Here is a 25,556-nt window from a genome sequence, read left to right as displayed (position 1 = left end):
GGAAATAATGACCAAAGATCACACACTGCCTTTTATAGGCAGCTCTTGTGGTTGAAGCACATGCTGCTCCGAGGGGAAGATGGCAAAGTGACCTTTCCTGTAATTACCTGTGACAGGCTGGGTTTGCAAAAGCCTTTTACTCAAAGTGGTGATGCAAGAGTCTGCATCACCAGCCAGGTCAGCTGGTTAGAACAGCCACCCCTTGGTACTCAGCATGCCTGGCTGCAAGGAGCAACATCGTCCTGTGTCACCCACAAAGGTTTGAACAGGGCTTATGATCACAAACCGACTGTCCATGATCAGCATCCCAGGTTTTCCAAACCATTCGTGTCAGCACTTTAGAGAAATTTCATCCAAAACATAGAGGCTGCATCCTCGTACAGATGGAAGGGTTGCACCAAACCCAAGAGCCATGATGCACCCTAACACCTGCTCCATGGCTTTAGAAGTAATGAAAACTACTCTAAGGGCTACTGATGACTGATCTGTTTTATTTGAACAGCCCAAGCTCTGCAGAAGCTCTCTTAGCACACACCCTCCTCACGGGGAGAGGTTTCTATCTGAATGCCAAAGCCTAAGTGCCCATCACACACTCTCAATGCTGGTTCACATGTGTGCAGGAGCTCTGCGCCACACGCTCCTGTCTGTGACCTGCCACATGGGGAGATCTGGTGATGAACTTGTCAGGAGCAAAGTGTTCTCCTCCTGATCCGCGGTCCCCGATTGTTGGTGTGAAACATCACTGCTTGTACTAGCCAAAAAGGCCTCATAATACAACCCAACCCTGGGTTTGGCTTTAGTTTTCGAAGCAGAAGCTAATAAATTCAGCTGCCAAGTGCTCTCTTCTACAATCGTGGCACAAGGAGCAGGAAGGAAGGTCTGTGTTACTATGGGAAAGGAGCCGCCTCGCTCTTCGGAAGGGTAACGAACCCATTTGGTTTCCAAGCAGGAAGTACAGTGGGACAGAGGCCAACAACACTGGAGAAAACCAATGTCAGGCAAGGACCAGAGCTTAAAAATACCAGGCAGACAAGCTGGGGCCATGCCAGAGCTGGCTGGGAAAGAGGAGCTGAGTCTGGTTCCTGACACCCATCCTACGGGTGCTGCTTTCTCTGCAAGGAGGAAAGCAGAGCATACACCATCGTGTGTCCAAGGGGACCAGAACCAAAGCAAAGGTGGTGGGACATCTCTCATCCTTCTAGCATTAACTTAACCACTTGGTTTAGCAACCATCAGTTTAGTCTGAAAGCTTGGATATGCTTTCTTTAAATCCGGAAAGCTGAAGAAGGGCTTTGGACATGGGATGTAGGGACAGGACAAGGGGAACAGCTTTAACCTGCCAGAGGGGGGATTGAGATGAGCTCTTGGGCAGAAGCTCTTCCCTGGGAGGGTGCTGAGGCGCTGGCACAGGGTGCCCAGAGAAGCTGTGGCTGCCCCATCCCTGGCAGTGTTCAAGGCCAGGTTGGACACAGGGGCTTGGAGCAACCTGCTCTAGTGGAAGGTGTCCCTGCCCATGGCAGGGGGTTGGAACTGGAGGAGCTTTAAGCTCCCTTCAACCCCAATCACTCTGTGACTCTATGAACTGAGGGTCAGGAGCTGTCACTGAAAGAGCAGGGCTCTTCACAGCTGCTGTGTTCATGATGTTCCAAGCACCCTGGCCCTTACCTGCTGCTGGCCCTGCTGGGTTTGCTGGGTTGTCTGCTGACTGGCCGAGTTGGTGGCGGCGGCGGCAGCGGCTGCTTGCTGCTGGAAGAGGCTGGCGGGATACACTCCCCAGGGAGTAACTCCATAGTACTGGTGAGGAACAACTGCTGGGCCTGAAACACCAAGGACACGGGTGAGCTTCTGCAGCGGGACAGGAGTTACCCAGCAAACAGTCACCAAGGTACCTGCTCCTCAAGTTTGCTTTAACAAATCCCATTCCCAGGTGATCGGCCTTAAACCCTTTGCAAATACAGAGGGATTCTGGCAATTGTGGTATTCATTTTGGAAGAGCTCAGAAGTCAGACCTCAAATTTCAGCTTTACTTGTTCAAACCTTTTTGGATGAGGTCAGATTCTGCTCCTAGTGATCTTGTAGAACGCTGGGTTTGTTGCTGTGCCCTACTTTTATAGTGGAGGAACAAAACTTTAACCAAAAGGAGAAGGAAAGCACAGAGATAGCCAAGTCGCTTCTAATCTCAGCTGCCATTCACAGCTCACTAACATCCATCATTTAATTCCCCAATAAATTAAGAACCCCCCTTGGCAGCTGGATAGCATCAGTTCCAAGTGTTTAAAACAGTGTTTCTCCAGCCATTCAATCCTACTTTGCACCTGCAAACCACCATCAAGGAGGCTGTATGATCCTGTATCTTTTCACATCCCTCCTCAAACTTCAGAGGCTTGTAAAAAAGGAAACCATCTTAGAGAGCACCAGAAAAAGCCTAAACTTGTGAAGATTCAGTGTGTTTCATCCCATCCCAGCACAGCACACACCCTAATGGCAGCTGTATCCTGAAGTAATTGGGGATACACTCACTGGTGGAGGAAGCAGTGAGCAACTCTGTGCTCAGTGGTGGAGTCCCTCCCCCAGATAACACGTATGTGAATCCAACACCATTCCTTACTATGTCTGTTCTGCATCATTGGGAATGGGCAGCAGAAATGGACAAGTATTTCCTTTGCTTTTCAAACACATCACCCATCCCACGGGCTCCTTCCCCGCAGCAGCAGTAACTTACACCGCACTGGGTTTAAGGCAGAGCGCCACAGTCGTATTTCACACTGAAGAATAAACAGGTCTTCAGTGACTTCAAACCACACACTTGTTCTTATATGGACTTAAAATAGCTTTTATTTGAAGAGAAGCAGCTGGTATTTGAGTTCTAACCAAGCCATTTCAGTACTGCTGTTGGTTATGTCTTAGAGACACTGCAAGGGCCCGTAGGGATAAGAGAAGCGGCTTTAACCTGCCAGAGGGGAGATTGAGATGAGCTCTGAGGCAGAAGCTCTTCCCTGGGAGGGTGCTGAGGCGCTGGCACAGGGTGCCCAGAGAAGCTGTGGCTGCCCCATCCCTGGCAGTGTTCAAGGCCAGGTTGGACACAGGGGCTTGGAGCAACCTGCTCTAGTGGAAGGTGTCCCTGCCCGGGGCAGGGGTTGGAGCTGGAGGAGCTTTAAGGTCCCTTCAACCCAAACCAGGCTGTGATTCTGTTAAATTCCTATTTCAAAAGTGTAATAATTACTCTCCTTTTATTATTTTGTTCTTATCCATTGTACTTCCCCCATATTTAGGATTTTGTAGCATCATTGCTGCCCATGTCCAGCTCTGTGTACATACAGTGATGTGGGAGATGGCACAAGTAGCCCCTTGCCTAATTCCAGGCACTTCAGCAATACCTCCTGAGCAGCACCTCACACTAAAGCTCTGCCACAACATCCACCCTGGCTGGATTTACCAGGCACCATCAGGCAGAGACAGCAACTTGCCTGTCCCACTCAGATTTGTCTTGCAGCAACAGCCACTTGTTTCTTACCTTCCAACCTGGGAATTCATGAGCAGTAGGACCTAAAATGGATTAAAGCTGCAGGAAATGAACCAGTCCCACCACGGCAGTGCCTATTCTGACCTGAGCACTTCCAGACACATGGCTCACGGGTGGAGTAGAACCTGTTTATAGTCACTCAATGCAGATCAGACACCAACTGCTCAGGTGCTTCTGCACTCAACAGGAAAACAGTTGCAACTGCTTCATTCTATGCAAGTAATAACCCTGTGTTTGCCCTCAGGCTACCAGGATGCTGCTGCAACACCCTTAATCTGGGTGAAATCTGGGCATCTCTCTGGCTTATTTTAATCTCAGGTCTAATTATCTAACAAGCACAGTCTAGATGGGCTTTTTTCCCCCTAGTTAGAGGTTGCTGATCAAATCTGCAAAAGCCTTAGGTGTTTGAAAGAAGACACAGAGGCTTTGAAGTCTGCAGGCAGCTGGGCTTAAAAGAGCTTCAAGTCTGGCTCAGCTCATTTGCGCACATGGAGAGGCTCATTATTGAACAGTGTTCTCAGTGAGGGCAAGTGTGTCATCATTGCCAGACTTCCCAAAACACCCAGAGTGTTGCTTGACTTCAGGAGATCTTGCATCTGCTTTTACACTTAGTAAAGCCAGGCACACATGAGAAAATAAAAGCCTTTTTGGTGCCTTTGAAAGCAAATATTCCCACTGCTACGTCTCACGCACCAGCCACAGACACCCACAAATATTCCTTGTAAGAAACATTAGCAAATCCATGGGTGTGTTTATAACAAATCCTCTGCTTTTCATCTCAGCCTTGGCACTCGAGTCTCTTTAAGCTGAAGATGGCTTCAGTCAAGGATGAGGGCTTGGAGACCACCAGGTCAAAGAGCCTTGAGAACCTCATGTATGAAAACACCCAGCTTCAAACTGTACCTACTATTAGTGACTTGCGACTGCTTCAGAATTACCAGTACAACAGAGGGTACTAATGAAGTGGTGTATTTTTAGGGATGGGACTGAGGACCAGCCCAGCTCCAATGGCTCCAGTGCAGCCTCCTGCATGCCCTGATGTGTCCAGCGCTGATCCAGAGCACAAGCACCATTGCATGATGCTGCGCCCAAGGCAGTGGGGAAAAGCCAGCTGGATCTGCTGCCCCAAATCCCAGCCCTTAGTGGTGTGTGCATGCACCCATATGGGCCCCCAGCTCTGAGCTGGGCCAGCACAAAGAGGCTCCTCAGAACCCAACGCTGAGAACCACAGCACAGGCACATCCAAACCGCCTCTCCCCTTAATCCAGGAGCGCTGTTCTCCTGGGTGCAGCTTAATCCAGCACCCACTTCTCCACAGAAGAGAACAGAAGAAGAGAAAGAACAGAAGAAAGAACGAAAAGAAGAAAGAACGAAAAGAAAGAAGAACGAACGAAGAAAGAAAGAAGAAAGAAAGAACAGAAGAAAGAAAGAACAGAAGAAAGAAAGAACAGAAGAAAGAAAGAACAGAAGAAAGAAAGAACAGAAGAAAGAAAGAACAAAGAAAGAACAGAAGAAAGAAAGAACAGAAGAAAGAAAGAACAGAAGAAAGAACAGAAGAAAGAAAGAACAGAAGAAAGAAAGAACAGAAGAAAGAAAGAAGAAAGAAAGAACAGAAGAAAGAAAGAACAGAAGAAAGAAAGAACAGAAGAAAGAAAGAACAGAAGAACGAAAGAACAGAAGAAAGAAAGAACAGAAGAAAGAAAGAAGAACGAAAGAACAGAAGAAAGAAAGAACAGAAGAAAGAAAGAACAGAAACACTTCTCTACCTGTCCCACACCTCCTCAGAGGGAACCAACATCTCCAGCTTGTCTTACAGTAGCCAAGATTTCTTTTTCCTCTGAGTGACATCTCTCTCAACTGACAGAAGGCAATTTCACAACCCTTTCTGGAGGCAGCAGGATCTTCCTCACGGTTTAAACTCACAAGTGATTGTTTCTTGAGTCTAGGGACCCTTTCCCTCTGCATTCAAATGTCTTCTTTAAAAGGCTGCTATTGTCGGGAGGAAAAGAGCATTGTCACATTGTCACAGGGCTGACACAGTCAGGAAAAAGCTGCTGTAATGGTAGAATCTTAATGGCAGCATTATCTCTGCCATAAAACACACACGAGTTTCCCTTCTGCTCTAAGAGGGGAGCAATAAACTACCACCAACTCTAAACTCATTTCTTCCATCTCATAAACTTCTCCAGGTCTTCCCAGTTTTACCCTCCCACAGACATCAGGGAGGCATCTGACTCCATACATAACACTAAGCATGTGAATTGTCCCCTGTCCCTTCAGTGCTGCAACTCATCACAGATGAAGACTTGCAGAACTGCTCAATTTTAGACAGAAAAGATGTTTATCCTAAAGCAAACATCAACCCCAGCTTTGTTCCATTGCCATTTCGAGCTGCCAGGGTCCAAAGCCCACTGAGATGGGTGAAGTAACTCCTATTTCTCCGTGGTGTAATACTGTAAGGACATTGCAATGTGTTACACATCCTTTTGTTTGGCTTTCTGGAGTCATAAAGTCTAAAAATCACTCCAGTAGAGACCCTGATGCCAAGTTTTGGGATGCTTTAGGTATCCTGGGGTGTGTTATTTCCTAGTTGCAGATATTCAGGCAGCTGCAGCTTCAATACTGCTGAGAAAAAGGAGAAGCAGACAGGCTGTGGCAAAGCAGGCCTCTTGTTTCCTGGAAATCTGGCAGCAGTTCCATGTGTCTTTCTATGAAATCAAGACACTGACCTCCTGCTCTGCTCAACTTCAGCATCACTTCTGCATGAGCACTGGCTTTAGAAGCACTGAGCTGATGCAAAGAGGCCAAGCAGAACCCTCTCTCTATAGTAAGCACTTACACAGCTCCTCTTCTGACAGGGACTGGAACTGCTCATGCTCCAGCACCTCTCCCTTGCTAAAGCCTGGCTCAAGCTCCTACTTGTATTTGCCACTGAGAGCTCGGGTCATTCATTCACTACCACACATTCATCATCACCTGATAGTTTATCTACTCCTGGACTCTTAGAAATATCCTTGTACTCTAGCTCTTGGCTTTCCTCCATTTAATCACAGTGTCATTTGTTTGCCAACAGCATGTTGTTACCTAACGTTAATCCTGCGTTGTCATCACGCCATCAGCACACAACACTCGCAGCAGCCAAAAAGCCCAAAGCCCACAGCTTTCAATGACAATCTTCATTCTTTACATCCATCCATATGATGCATTAAAAAAAGCCATCCAAGTGGGTAACAGTTGCTGAAATCCCATTTCGGAGCTTGACCCGATGCTGGCTCAAAGCTGAAGAGCTAAGCAGTGTTGTGTAAGAGCTGTTCAACACCCCAAAAAGTCACGTACCAAACCCTGGTGCTCTTTGGCAGAGCTACATTTTATGGCTTTGATTTGGTACAAGCCATCCCACAGTGAGTCTAGGAGCTGAAAATCACCTCTGAACTAAGGAGGTTTTCTTTCAGGTGTAGGTGGCTCCAGGACAGCAAAACGTGGTTATAAAGCTCTTCTTCTGAAAGTACATTCTTCCTTTGTCCTCAAGGCTTAGGCAAGAACTTTATGGGATCCACAGCACGAGTTCAATGTACAGCGTGTTCTTCACACTGCCTGATAAGCTGTTTTCCTGAGCTGTCATCTCAAGATACAACGATTTTGGCTCTGGCAGTTGGAAAGAGTTTGGAAACTGATATATGAAACATCTTTCTTTTTGGGAGAAAGATCTTGCATGAAGACAAGAGCCACCATCGCTGCTTGCATCTGGCAAACTGCATATTCATGGTGTGAGCCTTGCAGTGGATACAGGGTGTCTTTACCTTGAGGACCTAAACCCCATGAATTCTTGATACTCTTGCAAAAGGGAAAGATCCCACGTGCAGGATGCACTACAGTAAAGCAAGCTAAACAGCAAGGAGATACAACCTCCCTGGCAGGAAAACACATCCTCATCTTTCTAGCATTTAATAAGTCTATTTTCAAAGGTCTCTCTCACTCCTGTCAGTCCCCAAAATACCCCAAACATGCAGTAACATTGATGTCTGCAAGCGTTTTGTTCTGGCTTTGCTCTGGTGGTTTACCCTCAGCAGAGACAGAGCCCGCAGCAAGTGTTATACAATTACCACATGTAAGTGATAGAAAACAGCATTTCGAAGACAAATTCCGCTTCAACTCGCTGATAAACCATTACCTCTCCATGGAAATGACCATGGACTAATAGCTCAGTTCACACCCCCAGACTCCGGAGCACAGAAAGGGTCGGGAATGAATGGATAAGTGGGAGCATCTCACCTAACGTGGCAGCGGCTGCGAGCCCGGCGGCGTAGGGGTCGGTTCCCGGCGGAGCGGCGCTGATGATGTACGGGTTGGGGACAAAGGCAGCAGGAGCTAAACCTGCTGAAAACATACCTGTCAGTGAAAACAAACTGAACTAGAAGTGCAGCCCTGCCAAAACACCTCTGCCTGGCGAGCACAGAACCTTGGGCTGCTTTAGGGCTTTAGAGTTTGTTACAGGTTGATTTCGATAACGAACGAGCAACCCCAGAGTATGAATAGAGCAATCTGTGGAGGGTATCATTTACATAAAGGAAACCCAATTCCAAGGATGCAATGTCCATTCAGGGAAGCTGAAGTGGTAAAATTTGAGTGAGTCCAAAGGAGGCCATGGAGCTGCTGCGAGGGCTGGAGCAGCTCTACTCTGGAGCCAGGCTGAGAGAGCTGGGCTGGGGCAGCCTGGAGAAGAGAAGGCTCCTGAAGGGGAGACCTTAGAGCAGCTCCAGTGCCTAAAGGGGCTCCAGGAAACCTGGAGAGGGGCTTTGGACAAGGGCCTGGAGGGACAGGCCAAGGGGAATGGCTTTAACCTGCCAGAGGGGAGATTGAGATGAGCTCTGAGGCAGAAGCTCTTCCCTGGGAGGGTGCTGAGGCGCTGGCACAGGGTGCCCAGAGAAGCTGTGGCTGCCCCATCCCTGGCAGTGTTCAAGGCCAGGTTGGACACAGGGGCTTGGAGCAACCTGCTCTAGTGGAAGGTGTCCCTGCCCGTGGCAGGGGTTGGAGCTGGAGGAGCTTTAAGGTCCCTTCCAACCCATTCTGTGATTCCACGATTCTATGAAAACACTCTATATACAATACCCAAACTTGCTCAGGTATTACTGTGGTGCAGAGACACCCTTGCTGTTGAGGTGACTATTAACACCAGCTACTACTAAACATTATCTGGGTGCTCAGTCCTTCTCTGCATCTTCTATAGTGAATTGACCAAGAACCAATCTACACCACTCTGAGTTCCACGCTCACTACACACTCCCAGTACTTCACTTAATTAGCTGGGAAGGAGCTCAGGATCATACAGGCATGGCAGGGAATGATCCCTGCCATGGAGGCATTACCTTCCTCTGCAAGGTAATAGTTTAATCATTAGAGAAATCCCAGGGGGGCGGGAGAGGGGCGTGCAGGGGAGGTGAAGGTGAAGGGGAGCAAGGTAAAAAGCTAAATCAGTTTGATTCAGGTCTCTCCCTGAGCCCCACAAGCACACAAATGCACTGTGCAGAGTGGGAGAGTCCCAACACATTTGTACTGGGCTTTTGGGTAGGAGGAACAGCAACTTAAATTGCTTATTGTGCTAAAAACATTTAACCCTGAGATAGTTTAATCATCCAGGAATAGCCCTGCTACAGGCTTACGTGCTTTATTCCTAATCCATACTCCTTTAATAGCATCAATCATGTGTTTGCATAAATTACATCTTTAACTTAAAGATGATCCATGCAGCTGAGCCACAGGACGTGTGTACAGACGTACACTGAGTTGTGCCTTGCTGTGCTGCTCACCCCAACTCATACCTTGCTTACAGCACGTATTTCAGAGCACTCTCCTTCCTGAGCAGCCCCCTCAACAAAGGCAAGTGTCACTCTTGCCAGGCACAAATGCTCTAGAGCTTTTTAAGCAGGCAAGAGCTACCTCCAGAACTCTTCAAGTGGATCTTCAAACAACGCGCTTCTGCTTGTGTGTCCATTGCCAATTGCAAAAACATAGTTAGGATTCTCCAAAACCCACCCATCCTTTTCCCTGGTCTTTTTTCAAAGTGTTCTGCTGATTAAAGCCCAGGAAAAGGTGGTGTATTAAATGCAAGACTTACCTATGTGAGGCTGATGGGCAGCTGCCAAGGCGTACTGCTGCTGCTGCGCTGCTGTCAGCTGCTGAACAGCGAGTGCATTCGGTCTTTGGAACAACTGAAGGGACAGAAGCACAAATATGGTTCTTTACTCTTCCTTGTAAAGCAATTCCTTTACACTCAACTTATTTTGACACTCCTTTTTAAAGGGAAACTACAGATACTCTTCTTCAAAGGGAAACACTTCAATAGGAATTGAAAAATACCAAACTCTTGCAATCAATCGCTCCTGATAATCCCCCCTGGAAAACAATGTATTTCTGAAGCACAGCTAAACCTCAGCCAGGGTTTTCTCTTGCTGTTCTCTGCACGTTGCCTGAAAGCCTCTTTATTCCCCAATTCCAACACACAACCCCTAACTGCAGCCTGTAGATCACTAGTAGACCAAGAGATCTTGACCAACACCAAGCACAGGGAAATCCCAGTTGAGAGCAGACAACCTGGGGGACTCTTCCACATGGTGGGACTGAGAGAATCCCAGCCTGGTTTGGGTTGGAAGGGACCTTAAGATCACTCAGCTCCAACCCCCTGCCACGGACAGGGACACCTTCCACTAGAGCAGGTTGCTCCAAGCCCCTGTGTCCAACCTGGCCTTGAACATGAAGAAGCCAGCAGAGCGAGGTGTGGGAGATGATACACTTGTGATGGCTCCAGAGCCACCTAAAGAGCCATCGAGTGGGACATCAGCCTCAGGAGCTCACAACCCCCTGGCCAAAATGCTCCTTTTCCTGCCAGCCTTCCATGCAAGGATGTAAACTCTTCTCTGAGCATGGATAGGAACCAGACCTGGGGAGTTTTTGGGTAAGTCATCCATAGGAGACACAAGTTTGCCAGCCCACAGCTCCCTGCAATCTCTGGGAGCAATGGGCAGTGTTGCTGAGAACAGGCGTTCTCAAGAACAGAAAAGGAGAGGATTACATCAGTCTTCCAAGTCCTTTTGCTTAGGTTTGGGTTTTCTTTCTTCTTCATTCATTCAGGTCCTTACCACACATTCACTTCCCAGCTTTCCTTCTACCAAAGGAAACACTCCCTGATTCAATCCAACAGCAGAGGATGGCTCAGCTCTAATTCAAACATTGAGGATGTACAAGTGGAATAACCACCCTGAAGCCACCCAGAAGCAACGTTCCTCCCTGCTCAGCTGGGGCTGCCCCATCCCTGGCAGTGTTCAAGGCCAGGTTGGACACAGGGGCTTGGAGCAACCTGCTCTAGTGGAAGGTGTCCCTGCCCGTGGCAGGGGGTGGAACTGGATGAGCTTAATCCAGGGAATTCCAAGGAACCAGAACACGGGAGACTGTGTTATAGTTATGGGAACATTTGAAGATGACATTTCTGTAAGCCCGTTTCTCCTGAAATAGGGCCATCTGACATCTCTAATCAGATTACACGTGGTTAAGACCTTCCCTTCTTAATATTGCTTTTAGCTGCACTTGCTTGTAATCCCTTCAAAGTGTGTGACGTTTCCCAGCAGAGGCAGAAAGGCACTTGTGCAGAGGAGATCCTTTTGTTCAGGGCATATTTCCTTCTGACATCTGCATGGAGAGAACTTGACGTCCCAAAGAGACAGACTGCTGTCATCCAGACTGGATGCCATGTAGTAAGAAAATGGGCACATCTTGGAGCCAAAATACACCAGGTTTACACAGATGTGCACTAAGAGGTCGCATTAGGCAGAAGGGTGAAGCTTTCTCTTTACTACAGCCCTTAGACTTACAAAAGCCTGTTGAGTGCAGTTACTGTAGGTGTAAGTAGCTATTGCAACAAGGCTGAGACTTGAAAATAACACTTCTGAAATAGCCCAACCTGCTTATTGTCAACGTGACCTGGGCACAACCCAGGGATGGGGTGGGCAGGGTGCTGTGCCCACAGCACAGGACCTCCACTGCCACCAAACTTCACCATTCAAAGAGACCAGAGAGAACTTCAGCTTCAGCCAGCAGAAAGGTGGGTTTTCCTTCTCAGGACAGGCTGAGAGAGCTGGGCTGGGGCAGCCTGGAGAAGAGAAGGCTCCTGAAGGGGAGACCTTAGAGCAGCTCCAGTGCCTAAAGGGGCTCCAGGAAACCTGGAGAGGGGCTTTGGACAAGGGCCTGGAGGGACAGGACAAGGGGAATGGCTTTAACCTGCCAGAGGGGAGATTGAGATGAGCTCTGAGGCAGAAGCTCTTCCCTGGGAGGGTGCTGAGGCGCTGGCACAGGGTGCCCAGAGAAGCTGTGGCTGCCCCATCCCTGGCAGTGTTCAAGGCCAGGTTGGACACAGGGGCTTGGAGCAACCTGCTCTCATGGAAGGTGTCCCTGCCCATGGCAGGGGGGTGGAGCTGGATGAGCTTTAAGGTCCCTTCCAACACAAACCACTCTCAGATTCCATGATTACATGGAGGTGACATCAGCTCTATGTGGATATTGCCCATCTTCATACAAAGAAAAGCAAACCCCACCAGGCCTGCTTCGGGCCGGCTGGAGCCAGAGCTCCATCCTGCAATCCCTCCGGACACAGGCCCGCTTCCCAGGCCAGCCTTCCTCTGTGAGTTTCTATTTCCACCAGCTATCTGCAAGACGCTCAAATTGTAAATCCTAACTTTAGAAAGCTGGAAGAAACAAACAAAAACCACTTGAACTCGTCAATGAGCCTTCATCACACTAAAAACCACTGACAAAACGCACATTTCAGGCTTCCCAGTCCTGCAGTTCCTTTCCCATATCTAACAGCGCTTTAAAAAGCAGTTCCCTTGGTGAGCTCTAACACAGAAATCACTACCCAAGTTTCATCGTTGGATATTAATTCTCCCAAGGTCCCACACCAAAGGAAGACAAAGCCTTGGAACCAGATTTGTTTTTGAGCTCTCCAGAAGCTCTTTAGTTTAATCAGTCAAATAATGTCCATCATTCCCCTTCCAAATGTGCTGGATAATAAACCAACCCACCAAGCCCTAACACAGGTATTCCCATTGCTCTAAAGGCTCTGATCACCCCAAGCTGGGCCTTTAGCACACACTTGGCAACGCGCTTTCCTCAGCAGGGAATGCCACCAGGCTGTTCTGCTAAAAGAGACCGGATATTTTAGGAAAGGCAGGGTTAGTTATGTCCCTTTGCCCTCAGCTGCAACAAAAGCTGTTGTTCTTCTTCGCGAGGTATCACCGTTACAATAGGAAAGCAATAAAAGTTGATGATTGCTGCCCAAACTAGCAGGAACAGGAGCGGATTGAGTGCATCATTGGATCTAGGCCCAGCATTCAAGGCAAGCCAAGAGCAAAGCCAGCACTTGGGTTACTGCTCCGGGATGAGAAGCTGCGGCCGCCTGCGAAGGAGAAAGGTCAGACACACTGGGCTGAGATAAAGCTCTGTAGTATCGGACTCTGGCCTCGGGTTTTAAACCCTGCTCAAGCCCGAGCAGGGCAGTTTAAATCCCTTAGTCCTTGGTTGGCTCTGGGTTGGTACTGCAGAGATCCCACAGCAGGGCTGTGACACCAGGCCTGAGCTGCTCTCTGACCTTTAAGTCACTTTCAGGGCTCGAGGCGGGGTTTGGGTTTTGTTCAGCAGGTTTTACTCATTGAAAGCTCTTCTCCAACATAAACTTACTCGAGGTGAAAATAATTAATACACAGAAAAGCACTGTTGGTAACTGCTGTTTCCCATGAAGACTGCTGCTCAGTGGCCATGCTGAGATCTCCTGCCTCGTGCTCCCTAAGAGGACACAGGCCACACTCTATAGACAGCACAGCGACGATGAATCCATCCCAAATCTTCCTCCATCCCTCTCTCCCCAAGAGAAGAGCCTGAGTTGGTGCTGACCCCATGATGATGGAAGGTGTCCCTGCCCATGGCAGGAGGGTTGGAACTGGATGAGCTTTAAGGTCCCTCCCAACCCAACCCATTCCATGGTTCTCCTGAGGACTGCAGCAGGATTGGACCAATGGCCAACACGTTACCTGCTGTTGGGAATTGTAGTCGAAGAGCCCCACGGTGGCTGCGGCCGAGTCCACAGGAACTTGAGTGCCCGAATAATCAAACTGAAGAGGCTCCATGCCAACGTGTTCCATGGGATCCAGAGGGACACTCTGGGACTCGATATTGGAGAAGTCCTCCACGGGCTTGGCACCATTCGTACTTGCCAGCTGGGCTAAGCCCTCTGATCCATTCTGGTTTGGGCCCAGCAGATCGACCTCACTAGCAGAGTTCTGGCAATTCCCGGGCGTGCGGCTGCAAGGAGAGATCCATCCATTTAATCACACTGCACTGATGCACAGCAAGACACAAGTACTCACCATATCTGCCTGTAAATGGCATGAGAAAGGTGGGGGGAAATAAAAGGACATTGAAATAGTTCCCTAAATGAGTTCTACAGAACAATTCATGCCTTTAAACAAACAAAACCCTCAGTGCCCCACCTCAAAGAGCTGGTGCAGGACAAGTGTGATAACAGCCAGTTGCTTTTTATTGCTCACTTGGGAATCTGCCATGACAAGACAGGATTTCCAAGCTCTTTGGGAGTTCTGAACCATGTAACACTCTGGTGCTGCATCTCACTTGAAACCTCTCTAAATGACCTAACACAAGCCTTGGGCTCAGATGGGAACTGGTTCATCCCGAGGTAGGGACCAGCAGGTTGCACCTCCCAGCACTTGGTCTGCTTTTACACTTTTCCTACATGTCAATGTGAGTGAGTGGGTAAGGGAGCAAGAAATACAAATGCATTGATTACAACAAGAGCCACCACTTCAGAAGGCTTTAACCCCTTGAGAGCTACAAGGGAAAAGCCATAACCCCAGCTAGAACTTGGACTAGTCAACCTCTTCAGCTGATATTTCCATAGGAATCCCATACAGAGTAGTTAAGGAAAGGTGTGAAACTAAAACAAGACCACAAGAGACAGAACTAGAGCTCACAGATGTTATCCTCCAACTTCCCAGTGCTTCCCTGGGTGCATTAGAACATCCTCACGACACTGTGTCAATGACTCAAAGGCTTTTTCACCCACAGCATGGAAAATCTTTCAAAGAATATAAAGTGTGTGTGTGTTGGATTTGGCTGGGGAAGAGTTAATTTTCATCCCAGTAGCTGGTATGGGGCTGTGCTTGGGATTTGTGCTGGAAGCAGAGTTAGAATCATGGAACCAGGGAATGGGTTGGGTTGGAAGGGACCACAAAGCTGGAGCGCTGTTGTCCTGGAGATGGCCGAACCCCTGCCTGCGATGGGAAGTGGTGAAGGAATTCCTTGCTTTGCTTTGCGTGTGTGCTTTCGCTTTACCTATTAAACTGCCTTGATCCCAACCCAGGAGTCTTCTCACTTTTACCCTTTCAATTCTTGCCCCATCCCACCAGGGAGGAGCGAGTGAGTGGTTACATGGTGCTTAGTTGCCAGTTGAGGTTGACCCACAAGTGATTAACCATTAACTGCTGGTGCACGTACCTGAAGTCTTTGACATCTGCGTCGATCCCATTCTGCACAGGCAAACCATTGGTTTTATCCATCACATCCCCCTCCTCCTTCAGATCTCCCAATTTATCGCCATCAAATGTGCCCTTATTTTTCTTATCCCCTTTGTCATTCTCATCACTCTCTGCATCCCTCGGCCCCTGGGCAAAAGAGACAGTGTTTTAATACGCTTCGTTTTCCCATCAATTCTACTTTCATTCTGAGCTTGTAGTAAGTCAAAGAAACGTGCCCCAGTCCAATAACTCACTTGCAAACATTAGTTCCTACATATAAAAATGGAAAAAAGGCAAAATAGTCCAACATAATGGAAGAAAGAAGGGAATTAGTTCTCACTCTTCCAGGTTTTATTTAGTCAGGGTCTGCTTCTAAAGGCTCTAAAAATCCCACCCCAAGAGAATGTTAAAGAATACTTCAACAAATCCTCTTTCTAGATGGGTCTTGGGCACTTCCAAATTAACCCAGGGACTTCTAAACATGACACAGCAGGTACTGAAAGGGTACAAAAGGAATCAGAGCCTCTCAAAGTCACTATCTCAGTGTCGAAGCTGCAGTAACCGGCTGGAGAAGCCCACGTGTAGGAGCAGAATGGGATCACCTCAGCGCTGTGATTTGCACAGTGAATCCCAAGGTAGGGCTGATTTAAGAGCATTTAAGTCAATCATTAGGTTGGTCACTGGTTCATAGAACCCTAAAGCACATTTTGGGGGTGGGGAAGGGCTGGAAAGGAAAATAAAGGAGAAAAACCAAAGGGATTTCTGTGTTGTTGAACATTTGATGAGTGGTTTTACATCTGCAGCTTTTCCGCCCTTAATGTCTGTATTTTCTTTCACTTGGGAGAAGAATCAAGGGGGATTATGCCAGAGGCAAAGTTGTGAACAACAAAAGGCAGAGGAAAACCAACATAATTTATGATAAAAACCAGCAAGGGGCATATAAACATATTTATCAGAATGGTTTTGGTGCTGTCACACAGAGAGACATGAAACCCTTCATCTGAGGGCAAACTGCTCTGGATGTAACAGGGCAGCTGAAGCCTGTATTGACTAAATCCTTCTTCCATCCTCTTAAATTGGAGGGGGGGGGATTTTTTTCCTTCAATATTTAGGAGAAAAAGGATTGTTTTAAAAGGTATTATCTTGTGATGGTGCTTCTTAAAGAAAATCAACTGGTGCTTGTTTAAGGGCAGACTTGGCAACACCAATTGTAACCAGAGATGTGGAGCCCAGTTCTCCCCCTCCCAATGGGATATTCCCTGGGGAGACCCCTGGTTGCAGAACCATCAGTGCTGTGGAGCAGGCACCTCTCTAAGCCCCAATGCTGATGATAAATCAGCTCCTTCCACTGCTTGTCCGTTTCCCAAAGCCCATCTCTCTTAGGCTCAGGGTTCAACAAGGTTATCAGGTGCCCAGTAATGAGGGATAAGATAAAGAGGATGGATGAAGGAAACCACAAATCAGCTCCCTGAAGAGATGAGCAGTGGAACAGTGACAGATCTACTCTGCTTTTGTGCTTTGTGACAACTCCTGGTCGAGCAGTGGCCAAGGAGGTGGAGATGCAGCCCCTATCTCCCCACCACAGGGATGAGGCCTGATTGTGTCTCCCTTCCCCACTGCATGAAGCACAGTGACTACCACCACTTCTCCATGGGAAATGAGAAGCCCTTGAAAGCATTCCCACCTGGAGTGGCTTTTGTAGCTATGTTATGTCTCTAGCATCATCACATGGAGCTTTTTGTTCTGCACCAGCAACAAAGCAGCCACACGTTCATTCAGAACCATGGGGAGATGTTCACACTCCTCCCACCACGAGCTCGAGTGGGGGGTCACTGCTGGTGGGCTGATCCAAAGAACCAGGGAACATCAGGAACCTTCATATCCCTCACACCCGCTCCCACCCTGCACCCTGAGCCAAAAGCAATGGGTAAAACCTGCCTGTTTTAAGAGAGGGAGCTAAACTAAGAGCAAATGAAAGCAAGCAGGAACATCTGCCTTGAGGGATGGATTAACAACCAACCAAAGCAAGCAGCAAATGGAGAAAGGAACATAAGAGGAACTCAGCTGTCAGAATCAGGCACACTTACAAATCCTCCTTTCCTTAGGCAGGAATCTCCAGGAGATGAGCTCAACACATACTCCACCATGCTAACTCCAAGTCCTCCACTCTCTGACCGTGGTGAAAGCACTGAGTTGACTTCACTATTGACATGAAACCCCTGACCAGGTCTTCTCTGCACCATAATTGGTTGGGAAACAGAGTGATCTGGAACAAAAACATGGATAATTCTTATAAGTAGATCCAACTCTTCACAGGAGGCAAGTCATCGAATAATTACTCTCTAGGGTTTGAATTGTACTAAGAAGTGCCAATGTTTTGACTCTGATGATGTCCATTAGACAACGCAGGATGGCTGCTCGTTTTTTAACTACTAGAACCTGGAAACCTACATATAGAGTCTAAAATCAGAGCATTTCAGAGATTTAAGTCCTTAAGTAAAGGTTGTAGTTAAAACCACGACATTGTAGGGTTTAGTTTTAGTAAAACTCTTGCATTAGTACAAGGAAAAAACAATCAGTTTTGGTTTGTCATTTCAAACATCATCCTACAGGAAGGGAGCAGCTCTGCTCCTGCCTGCTGGGGCTGGCAATGCTCAGAGGCAAAAATAACAGGCAGCAGAGCCAGTGGTTGCCAGGGGATGCTGGAAGGGACATGCAATGATAGTGATACTGAGCTGCCTTATAAAGCAGGCATAAGCTGGGGAGAATTCTATTCTGTTATTGGTCCTGGCTATGCTTTCCTGCCCTGTCCCTCAAGCCAGCGCAAGCATCTAAGCAGACTAAGGGAGACTCTGGGGGGATAAAGCTAACCAAGAAAAGAGAAAAGCTAGTTTTAACAGGCCAATTCTCCAGCAGTTCTCATTGTGCTGCTGCAGAACCACTTATAGCACCAGGAACAGTGGGTTTTTCTTACAAAAACCCATGTTTCATCAGTCTGGAGAAGAGAAGGCTCCTGAAGGGGAGACCTTAGAGCAGCTCCCAGTGCCTAAAGGGACTCCAGGAAACCTGGAGAGGGGCTTTGGACAAGGGCCTGTAGGGACAGGCCAAGGGGAATGGCTTTAACCTGCCAGAGGGGAGATTGAGATGAGCTCTGAGGCAGAAGCTCTTCCCTGGGAGGGTGCTGAGGTGCTGGCACAGGGTGCCCAGAGAAGCTGTGGCTGCCCCATCCCTGGCAGTGTTCAAGGCCAGGTTGGACACAGGGGCTTGGAGCAACCTGCTCGAGTGGAAGGTGTCCCTGCCCGTGGCAGCGGGTTGGGACTGGATGAGCTTTAAGCTCCCTTCAACCCAAACCAGGCTGGGGTTTTAAGATTAGTTGTAACGGTGGTTCCTGGAACAAACTCATCCTCAGGCCAGGGCCACACTTCCACAGCCACCTCCACGTTGTGCTCCTCCTGCTTTGGGGCAGGGACCTTGAGGAACTGCTCAATCTGTGGCTCTTCTCTCCAGTTTAGATGAGTAAAAAGGGAAACTCTGACTTCCCTGACTCACCAGTGAGGGCCATGGCTCAGCCATGGAGGCTGTTGAGGTGCACAGGATTAATTGGGAATAAACAAAGGAAGAGATGAGAGGAAGGGCTTTGACTCATGGAGATTCGGGATCAGCCAGTGTAGGAGTCACCTCCCCCAGATCTCCACCTGCCTCTGTGGTGACTGGGACCAGCCTCAGCTGAGCACACAGTGAGGGGCTTTATCCCCTTTTCACAGCCCATTTGAAGTGTAAGTAATAAAACCTGCCCTGATCACTACCCCAAAACCTTCCCCCTAACTCAAAGCATCACTTCTCTTCTTTAAACTTAGTAGTCTGGGGGTTCAGTTGGTTTAGGAGTCACAAACTTGTGGGGTTTGAGGTTCTATTTTGTTGTTCTTGGGGTTATTTTTACTCATCTTGTTCTCTAACACCTCTGTTCAAAGTTCATCCCAAGGCAGAAAATACATCAGGAGGTTGAAATTGAAAGGTTAAGGGTAATCTGAAGTTTTGAAGCAGGTAACAGGGCGCACATATTCCCATTAAACCATCTTTTAATACCTATGGGTATGTTTTAATCACAAAACACCGTAGGGGTTTCTAGGACACAAAGCAGATGTCTTTGAAAGCTGAGTTGCACATCTCTGTATTCAACCCCAACTAAATCAAGTAAATAACAGAGCTACCTGATGTTCCCCAAGCACTGTCTCTCCACTGATCTCCCAGAAATATCCCTTTTGGTCCATCTTTGCTGGAATCATCAGATTCCCAAAACTTTTTACCCGGCAACAGCTGCTGCAATGAAAGAAACACAACAGAAAAGAACACAAAACAAAAGAAAGCATGATTAAAGGAAGTATAAAAATGCAAACAGAAACCAGAAGCGTTCTCCCTTGGGAATCATTCAACACCAACTGAGACATGCTTCATCACCAAAATACGGATACCCTCCTCTGGAGCCCCCCAGCACTGAGGTACCACTTCCATCCCCACAACCCTCTTGCATTCTCAAGTGCTTTCTGAAGCCCACACATGGAAGCACACACATACCATTGCCACTGCCCATACTCTCCATGCTCGAGAGCTGCTTGGAAATATCAGCATGAAAAACCCCCTGTTCTGATCAGAGAATTCTCATGTGTTGTGGTTTAACCCCCTTCATTCTATCTTGGCCAAGAGCAGGACATTTTGCCCTTCCACCTGAGCTGGGATGGGCCTCAATTGCCAACACTTCCAGCACTGATTCTTGCTGTCAAATACTGAGGGGCTGATGCTGGCAGGGATAGAATAGCTCAAGGGGTGCCAAGAGCTCTCACTTCTCTCCTGTTCAATGTCTGCTGAGGGCTCTCCATGCTGGGAAGGTTGGTTGTAAGCACTATGAAGAGTGAACAGTTCTGGGCCACTGCATGTGCTTTTCCTATGGGATGAAAGGCAAACAGGGAGATGTGCTTACTGAGAACAAGACAAAGTCACTCGGGCTTGGATGAATCCAAGGAAGATGGTTCTGAACTCCAGAAGATGGCACAAAGAACAACATATTGAGTTAAATAACCTAAATAACCTAACCCACCAGCTTCACCGAGGCAGCACGTGCTGTGGGGTACCTACATATGGCAAAGGGAATTCCAAGTTCTCCTCAAGGGCCTTAGATGAGAAGCACACGATCTTCAGCTTAAACCTTGTGCTGAATGAGATGTGTGCAGTTCTGACAGGAAACAGCAGCACAACCACAGCACAAGAGGCAAATGAATGGGCCAGTCCTAAAGGAACTGGAAGATTAACAAGTCCTTGTGTCTGGAATGATCACAGAATGAGACTCATTGGTTCAGTCCATGTCTCTGTGCCTCAGAAGTGGTGGTAACTCTACCCTCCAGCAGCTCACCTGCAAAGTTCAGGCTATGGCAACCAGAGCAAACAGGCTGCTGGCTGAGGGAGAAGCAAGCAGACATGAAACAAGAGCTCTGGCTGAAGGCAGACATCAGGAGACTTGTGCTCACCATCTACTTGGTAACCTAAGGAAGATCTGTTTACTCAGAAACCTATCACAAAGCAGCTCTGGATGTACAGGACTCCTGCTTTTGAGCCACAATCAGGAGAGAATAAGATCAATCCCTGACTTAAACACAATAATCACCTACAAGGGAAAATAAATGCAATCCCTTTGGGAAAAAATCCAGTGCTAAGGTTTTCCTTCAGGTCTTTATTGTCTTCTGCCTCCTGAGACTCAACTTGTCCTTTTTACTCTCAAACCAAGTAGGAAACACAGTGTTTTCCAGCTGCTCCTCTGCAAGCAGCAGAAGAAACATCACAAGATAGATCATCATCCCCGTGGTGGAAGTGTGTTGGTGACTTCGGGATTGATTGTAAGCACAGCGTAAGGACTCTCACACTAACAGCAGGGACTTGCACCACACTCCCTGTTTGGGTAACCCAAACCTAACTCAAAACACCCGTAAGGACAAGCAACTCCCATCAGCAAAACTCCCTTCAAAACACAGCCCAACCTGTTCCTCCCTCTGCACCACGGGGCGAGGGGAAGGAGGGGAAGGAGCCAGTGCTCTCTAGGATTTAGAAACACAACCACACATCAGGTGTGTTGCTATTTCTTTCAAGCTTCTGTCAATCCCAGATTTGCTTTCTCCCTCCTGCTGCTGCCACCTCAGCAAACGTAACTGCTCTCCTCCTTCCACTGGAAGGAGATATGGACCCATTAGACAATGTTAGCTGCAGCTGCACACTCCTCATTTCCTTTGACAATAGCTTACCATGGAGGGGACAACCTGCTCTGCAGCCATCTCAAAGGAAGGATGGGCTTGCAGATTGCAGACAGGGAAGAATGAGCAGAACTGAGCATCCTCTCATCATGGAAAGAGCCCATCACCCCTCAGCTTCTCCATGGGACTCCTTCTACAAAGGGAGGCTCCATCTTCTTTGTAGCCACTCTTTACTACAGGAACACGGTGATAAGGTCTCCCCTGAGCCTTCTCTTCTCCAGGCTGAACAGTCCCAGCTCTCTCAGCCTTCACTCATGGCTTCCCACTCCTTGGATCATCTTTGGGGCTCTTCTCTGGACCCTCTCCAGCCTGTCCACATTTGTTTTGTCGAGGAGGACCAAAACTGAATCCAGTTTGGTCAAGTGTAGCCTGACAAGCACTGAGTAGAGTGGGACAATGGCATCTTTAACTCTGCTGGTGATGCCTTTGTTGATGTTCCCAAGCATCCTGTTGGCTTTCCTTATCACGGCTGCACACTGGTCACTATGAGCTTGTATCCGCCAGGTCCCTTTCCATGTTGCTGCTTCCCAGCCTATGCTGCACTCCAGGATTGTGTTTTCCCAGACACAACAGCCCCACAAGCACCCCTGGCCACTGTAAGAACAGGGATACCCAAACCAGAACTGCCAACACAGGGGTGCTGCATCTCCCAGAACACTTTAAAGCTCAATTATAACAACATCAGACACTCGAGGTGTGGAAAGGGACATCCACAGACATGAGGCACCAGGTTCAGCCCCAGCTCGTGCAAAGCTCCACAAACCAGGAGTACCTGGAAGATAAGGAGAACCGACACTTCACATGAATATGTGTCCCCAAATCACAGCAACAAGCTGTGTTAGGAAGTGGAATACACGGAGTGAGCTGTTATTTGTATTCTGGTGGCTCATTTCAATACATACTTCTATTTTCCTGACCATCCAAATGGGGTCACTACCACAAAAGACCATCTCCTCAAGCTGGAGGGTGCTTTGAGACTCATTGAGCCTGGTTTTGGTTCACCTAGCCCTTTTTTAAGGGGGAAAACACATCCACTTACCAGCAGGATCCTGAGGAACTGCCCCCAAACACCTTCCTATGGTTTTGCACTGAATCACAGACCAGGATGAGACAAAACTCAAACACTCATTGTCCTGTGCACACACACCCCCTTAACTGCACAAATGGCAACTCTGTTGCCTCCAGTTTAATCCTTCCCCCTCCCCAGAAGCATAAAGTTCCCAACTGGAAGCTCTGGGCCATCAGCAGAAAGAGAAGTGTTTCTTTTCCACACAGATTCCAGCTGTATTTAGATATTGGGGAAGGGGAAAACCAAATGCCAGTCCTAACACATGGCAATGGGATCCTTGTGCTGCCAAGTTCTGCTCCAACCCAAACTAGAGGTTTAGGAAGCAGCAACCATCTGAATTATTACTGACTCCTGCAACAGGGTGCCCAGGAGATGAAGTTTTCCTCAGGGAAAGTTGGCAGCTGTAACAGAGGGAGGGAAAAAGATGGTATTTTAAGGGAATCTCATCCAGTTCTTCAGGTGGGAAATCAAAGAAGGACCATGCAAGCAGTTTCGAACTGGACTAGTTCCTTTGGTCCCTACTTGTTATTAAAATTGACCCTATCTAATATGAAAATAATCCTTCTGAGCCCTCTTAGAAAGGACTTCTAAAGCTAGGCCAATATTGAATACAGCAGAGTGGGGAGGAGGGGCTGACTTACACATCCCCAAAAGCAATTCTACAACCCACAAGTACAGAGCCCGTGCTTGTAGATCCCACCGCGATGGGATGAGGAATTAGACAACTGAACTGATCCCCTCCAGACAAGGCAAACACGGAGATAAGAGGAACCATCTGTGCCACTGCAGAGCTCCATTCACCTGCAGCAACAGGTAGGAGAAGGCAGAGCGTGTATTTACAGATCAGATTTGGGCAGCGGTGCGGGTTTACAAACATGAAGATGTTATCTGCTCCTCCCCAAAAGATGCTGCTGAGTGAAAAACAAGACAGGGAGGCTGAGCACACCATGAGCAATGGAGAGGCAACCCCAAAGGCAGCTTCTGCCAGCTCAGGGAGGCCAACTGGCTGGTGGAGGGTCTGACAGAAAGCAAAGGGCAGGATCCTGCCCCTGGGTCAGGGCAATCCCCAGCACAACACAGGCTGGGGGAGACCGGATGGAGCAGCCCTGAGGTGAAGGATTTGGGGGTGTTGGGTGAGGAGAAGCTCCCCATGACCCAGCTTCAGTGTGTGCTCCAGCCCAGAACCCGCCCTGTGTGCACTAAAACCCACAGGGGACAGCACTAGAGAGTGAGAAATGCTCAGTAGATGAAGGGGGAAATATTTCTTACAGCATTTCAAGTGTAAGGTGACATTCACCATTACCCCTGATGGTCATACTGCAAAATGTGGGGTCCAATCCCTTCCATGCTTGAAGGGAAGTACCTACCAGTTGCCTCCTGTCTCTGTTCTCCTCCTCCCACCCTCCTGGGTTAAGTTACAGCTGCTCCTGTATTCCAGACCCAGGCTTATCTCGCAGCATCACCCACCACCACCAAATGAAGAATGTTGCTGCAGTTCAACATGCTGTAACTCACGGAGGACAAACACCTCTCCCAGCCTCTGCACTGGCCATGAGCCCCCATGGACGCTGCACGAATGTTCAGTATTGCAAAGCTGTAGATAAAAGGGATTTATGTGAAGAAGAGCAGATGCTCAGAGACCAGAATAGGCCCCGGAGCTGCTGCGAGGGCTGGAGCAGCTCTGCTCTGGAGCCAGGCTGAGAGAGCTGGGCTGGGGCAGCCTGGAGAAGAGAAGGCTCCTGAAGGGGAGACCTTAGAGCAGCTCCAGTGCCTAAAGGGGCTCCAGGAAACCTGGAGAGGGGCTTTGGACAAGGGATGTAGGGACAGGCCAAGGGGAATGGCTTTAACCTGCCAGAGGGGAGATTGAGATGAGCTCTGAGGCAGAAGCTCTTCCCTGTGAGGGTGCTGAGGCGCTGGCACAGGGTGCCCAGAGAAGCTGTGGCTGCCCCATCCCTGGCAGTGTTCAAGGCCAGGTTGGACACAGGGGCTTGGAGCAACCTGCTCTAGTGGAAGGTGTCCCTGCCCGGGGCAGGGGGTTGGAACTGGAGGAGCTTTAAGGTCCCTTCCAAACCAGTCTGGGATTCTGTGATACCCAGTTCCCCTGTCTTGAAGGCCAGAAAAGACAGAGAACTTGCACAGACCATGAGAAGCCTCAGATAAATCATAACTGTGGGACCAAGACCCCACAAGCAGCACGGGCACACACTCTGATCCATGTGCTAAAGCAGCAAAACCAACCCGCTCTTTCATTCAACTTCTGAGGCACCATCCTCTTCCTTCACCACTGCTCCACAGCTTTGCTTTTTATTGCTTCCCAGTTCCACATCTGCTGAGGAGGAGAGTCTGACACAAACCCAGGTTGCATTACCCTGCTGTGGCTGGCAGTGAGGCCCCACAACCACTTCCTCCATCAGAGCTTCAACCTGCACAGAGCACTCAAAGGGGGGGGGGGCACCGACACCCCTTTCACAAAGCGACTCTCAACATTATTGACCATGTCCACTGTTGATGGTCCAAATCTCTTCCATGTTAGAGCTGAGCAAAACAGTTTCTGTGGCTCCTCTTTTAATCTGACACTTAAAAGTATCAGACTTCCAGGCACAAAGGGATTTAGGGGGGTCTGAGGCTGGCTGCTGGGATTGTGAAGGAAACAAGGCAGAGAGATTAAAGTTGGAGGGGGGGTGTTCAGCTATTCTTTGTTTTTCCAGATTACACTATCTGTTCATCCCCAAACATTACCCATCCTGCTGTCAAAATGCAGGTAAGGGCTTTAGCTGTTTGACAGCCCCCTTTAAAACAAAGCTCTGATGCCTTCAGAGGCACAGACTCCTTATGACACTACAACTATGAAGTTGCTTACTAAGAAGCAAGAAAAGGAGAAGATAAAAGGCTACGCTAAAGGATGAAGCACTCTTTTCCTCATCTTTCTCCTCCAGGTTTTCTGCTATCACCTCAAAGTATGGAATTATTGACACTTCCTACGAGTTCAGATACAGAAATACAAATCAAATTCCCTCTTTTCCTCATTTATTTCAGGCTTAAATGTTTTCTCAGCAGCTGACTTTCTCCATGAGTTTCCTTCACATCCC

The 25,556-nt window shown here is 48.4% G+C and overlaps 1 protein-coding gene and 1 non-coding gene across 10 annotated transcripts in view; both read right to left on the bottom strand.

Moving 5' to 3' along the window:
* PUM1 (pumilio RNA binding family member 1) overlaps nt 1-25,556 on the bottom strand; it is a 68,361-nt gene that overhangs the window by 25,273 nt on the left and 17,532 nt on the right. For 2 of the 9 annotated variants that reach the window (XM_030503597.1, XM_030503603.1), the window contains exons 4-10: nt 19,311-19,416; nt 17,187-17,365; nt 15,080-15,246; nt 13,600-13,870; nt 9,639-9,732; nt 7,796-7,912; nt 1,666-1,817 (exon numbers count right to left, since the gene is read on the bottom strand). In XM_030503597.1, the coding sequence (XP_030359457.1) occupies nt 1,666-1,817; nt 7,796-7,912; nt 9,639-9,732; nt 13,600-13,870; nt 15,080-15,246; nt 17,187-17,365; nt 19,311-19,416 (1,086 nt within the window). Of the gene's footprint in view, nt 1-1,665; nt 1,818-7,795; nt 7,913-9,638; nt 9,733-13,599; nt 13,871-15,079; nt 15,247-17,186; nt 17,366-19,310; nt 19,420-25,556 lie in introns of all 9 variants that reach the window. The other 7 variants (XM_030503596.1, XM_030503598.1, XM_030503600.1 and 4 more) reach the window with 5 other exon arrangements.
* On the bottom strand, nt 3,989-4,072 carry LOC115616221. Its single transcript, XR_003994245.1, has one exon. It is a non-coding gene; the product is annotated as a small nucleolar RNA SNORD103/SNORD85 (small nucleolar RNA).

This window comes from Strigops habroptila, chromosome 12, assembly GCF_004027225.2.
Source record: "Strigops habroptila isolate Jane chromosome 12, bStrHab1.2.pri, whole genome shotgun sequence".
NCBI classification, from domain to species: domain Eukaryota; kingdom Metazoa; phylum Chordata; class Aves; order Psittaciformes; family Psittacidae; genus Strigops; species Strigops habroptila.
This window is presented reverse-complemented; position numbering and strand designations above follow the sequence as displayed.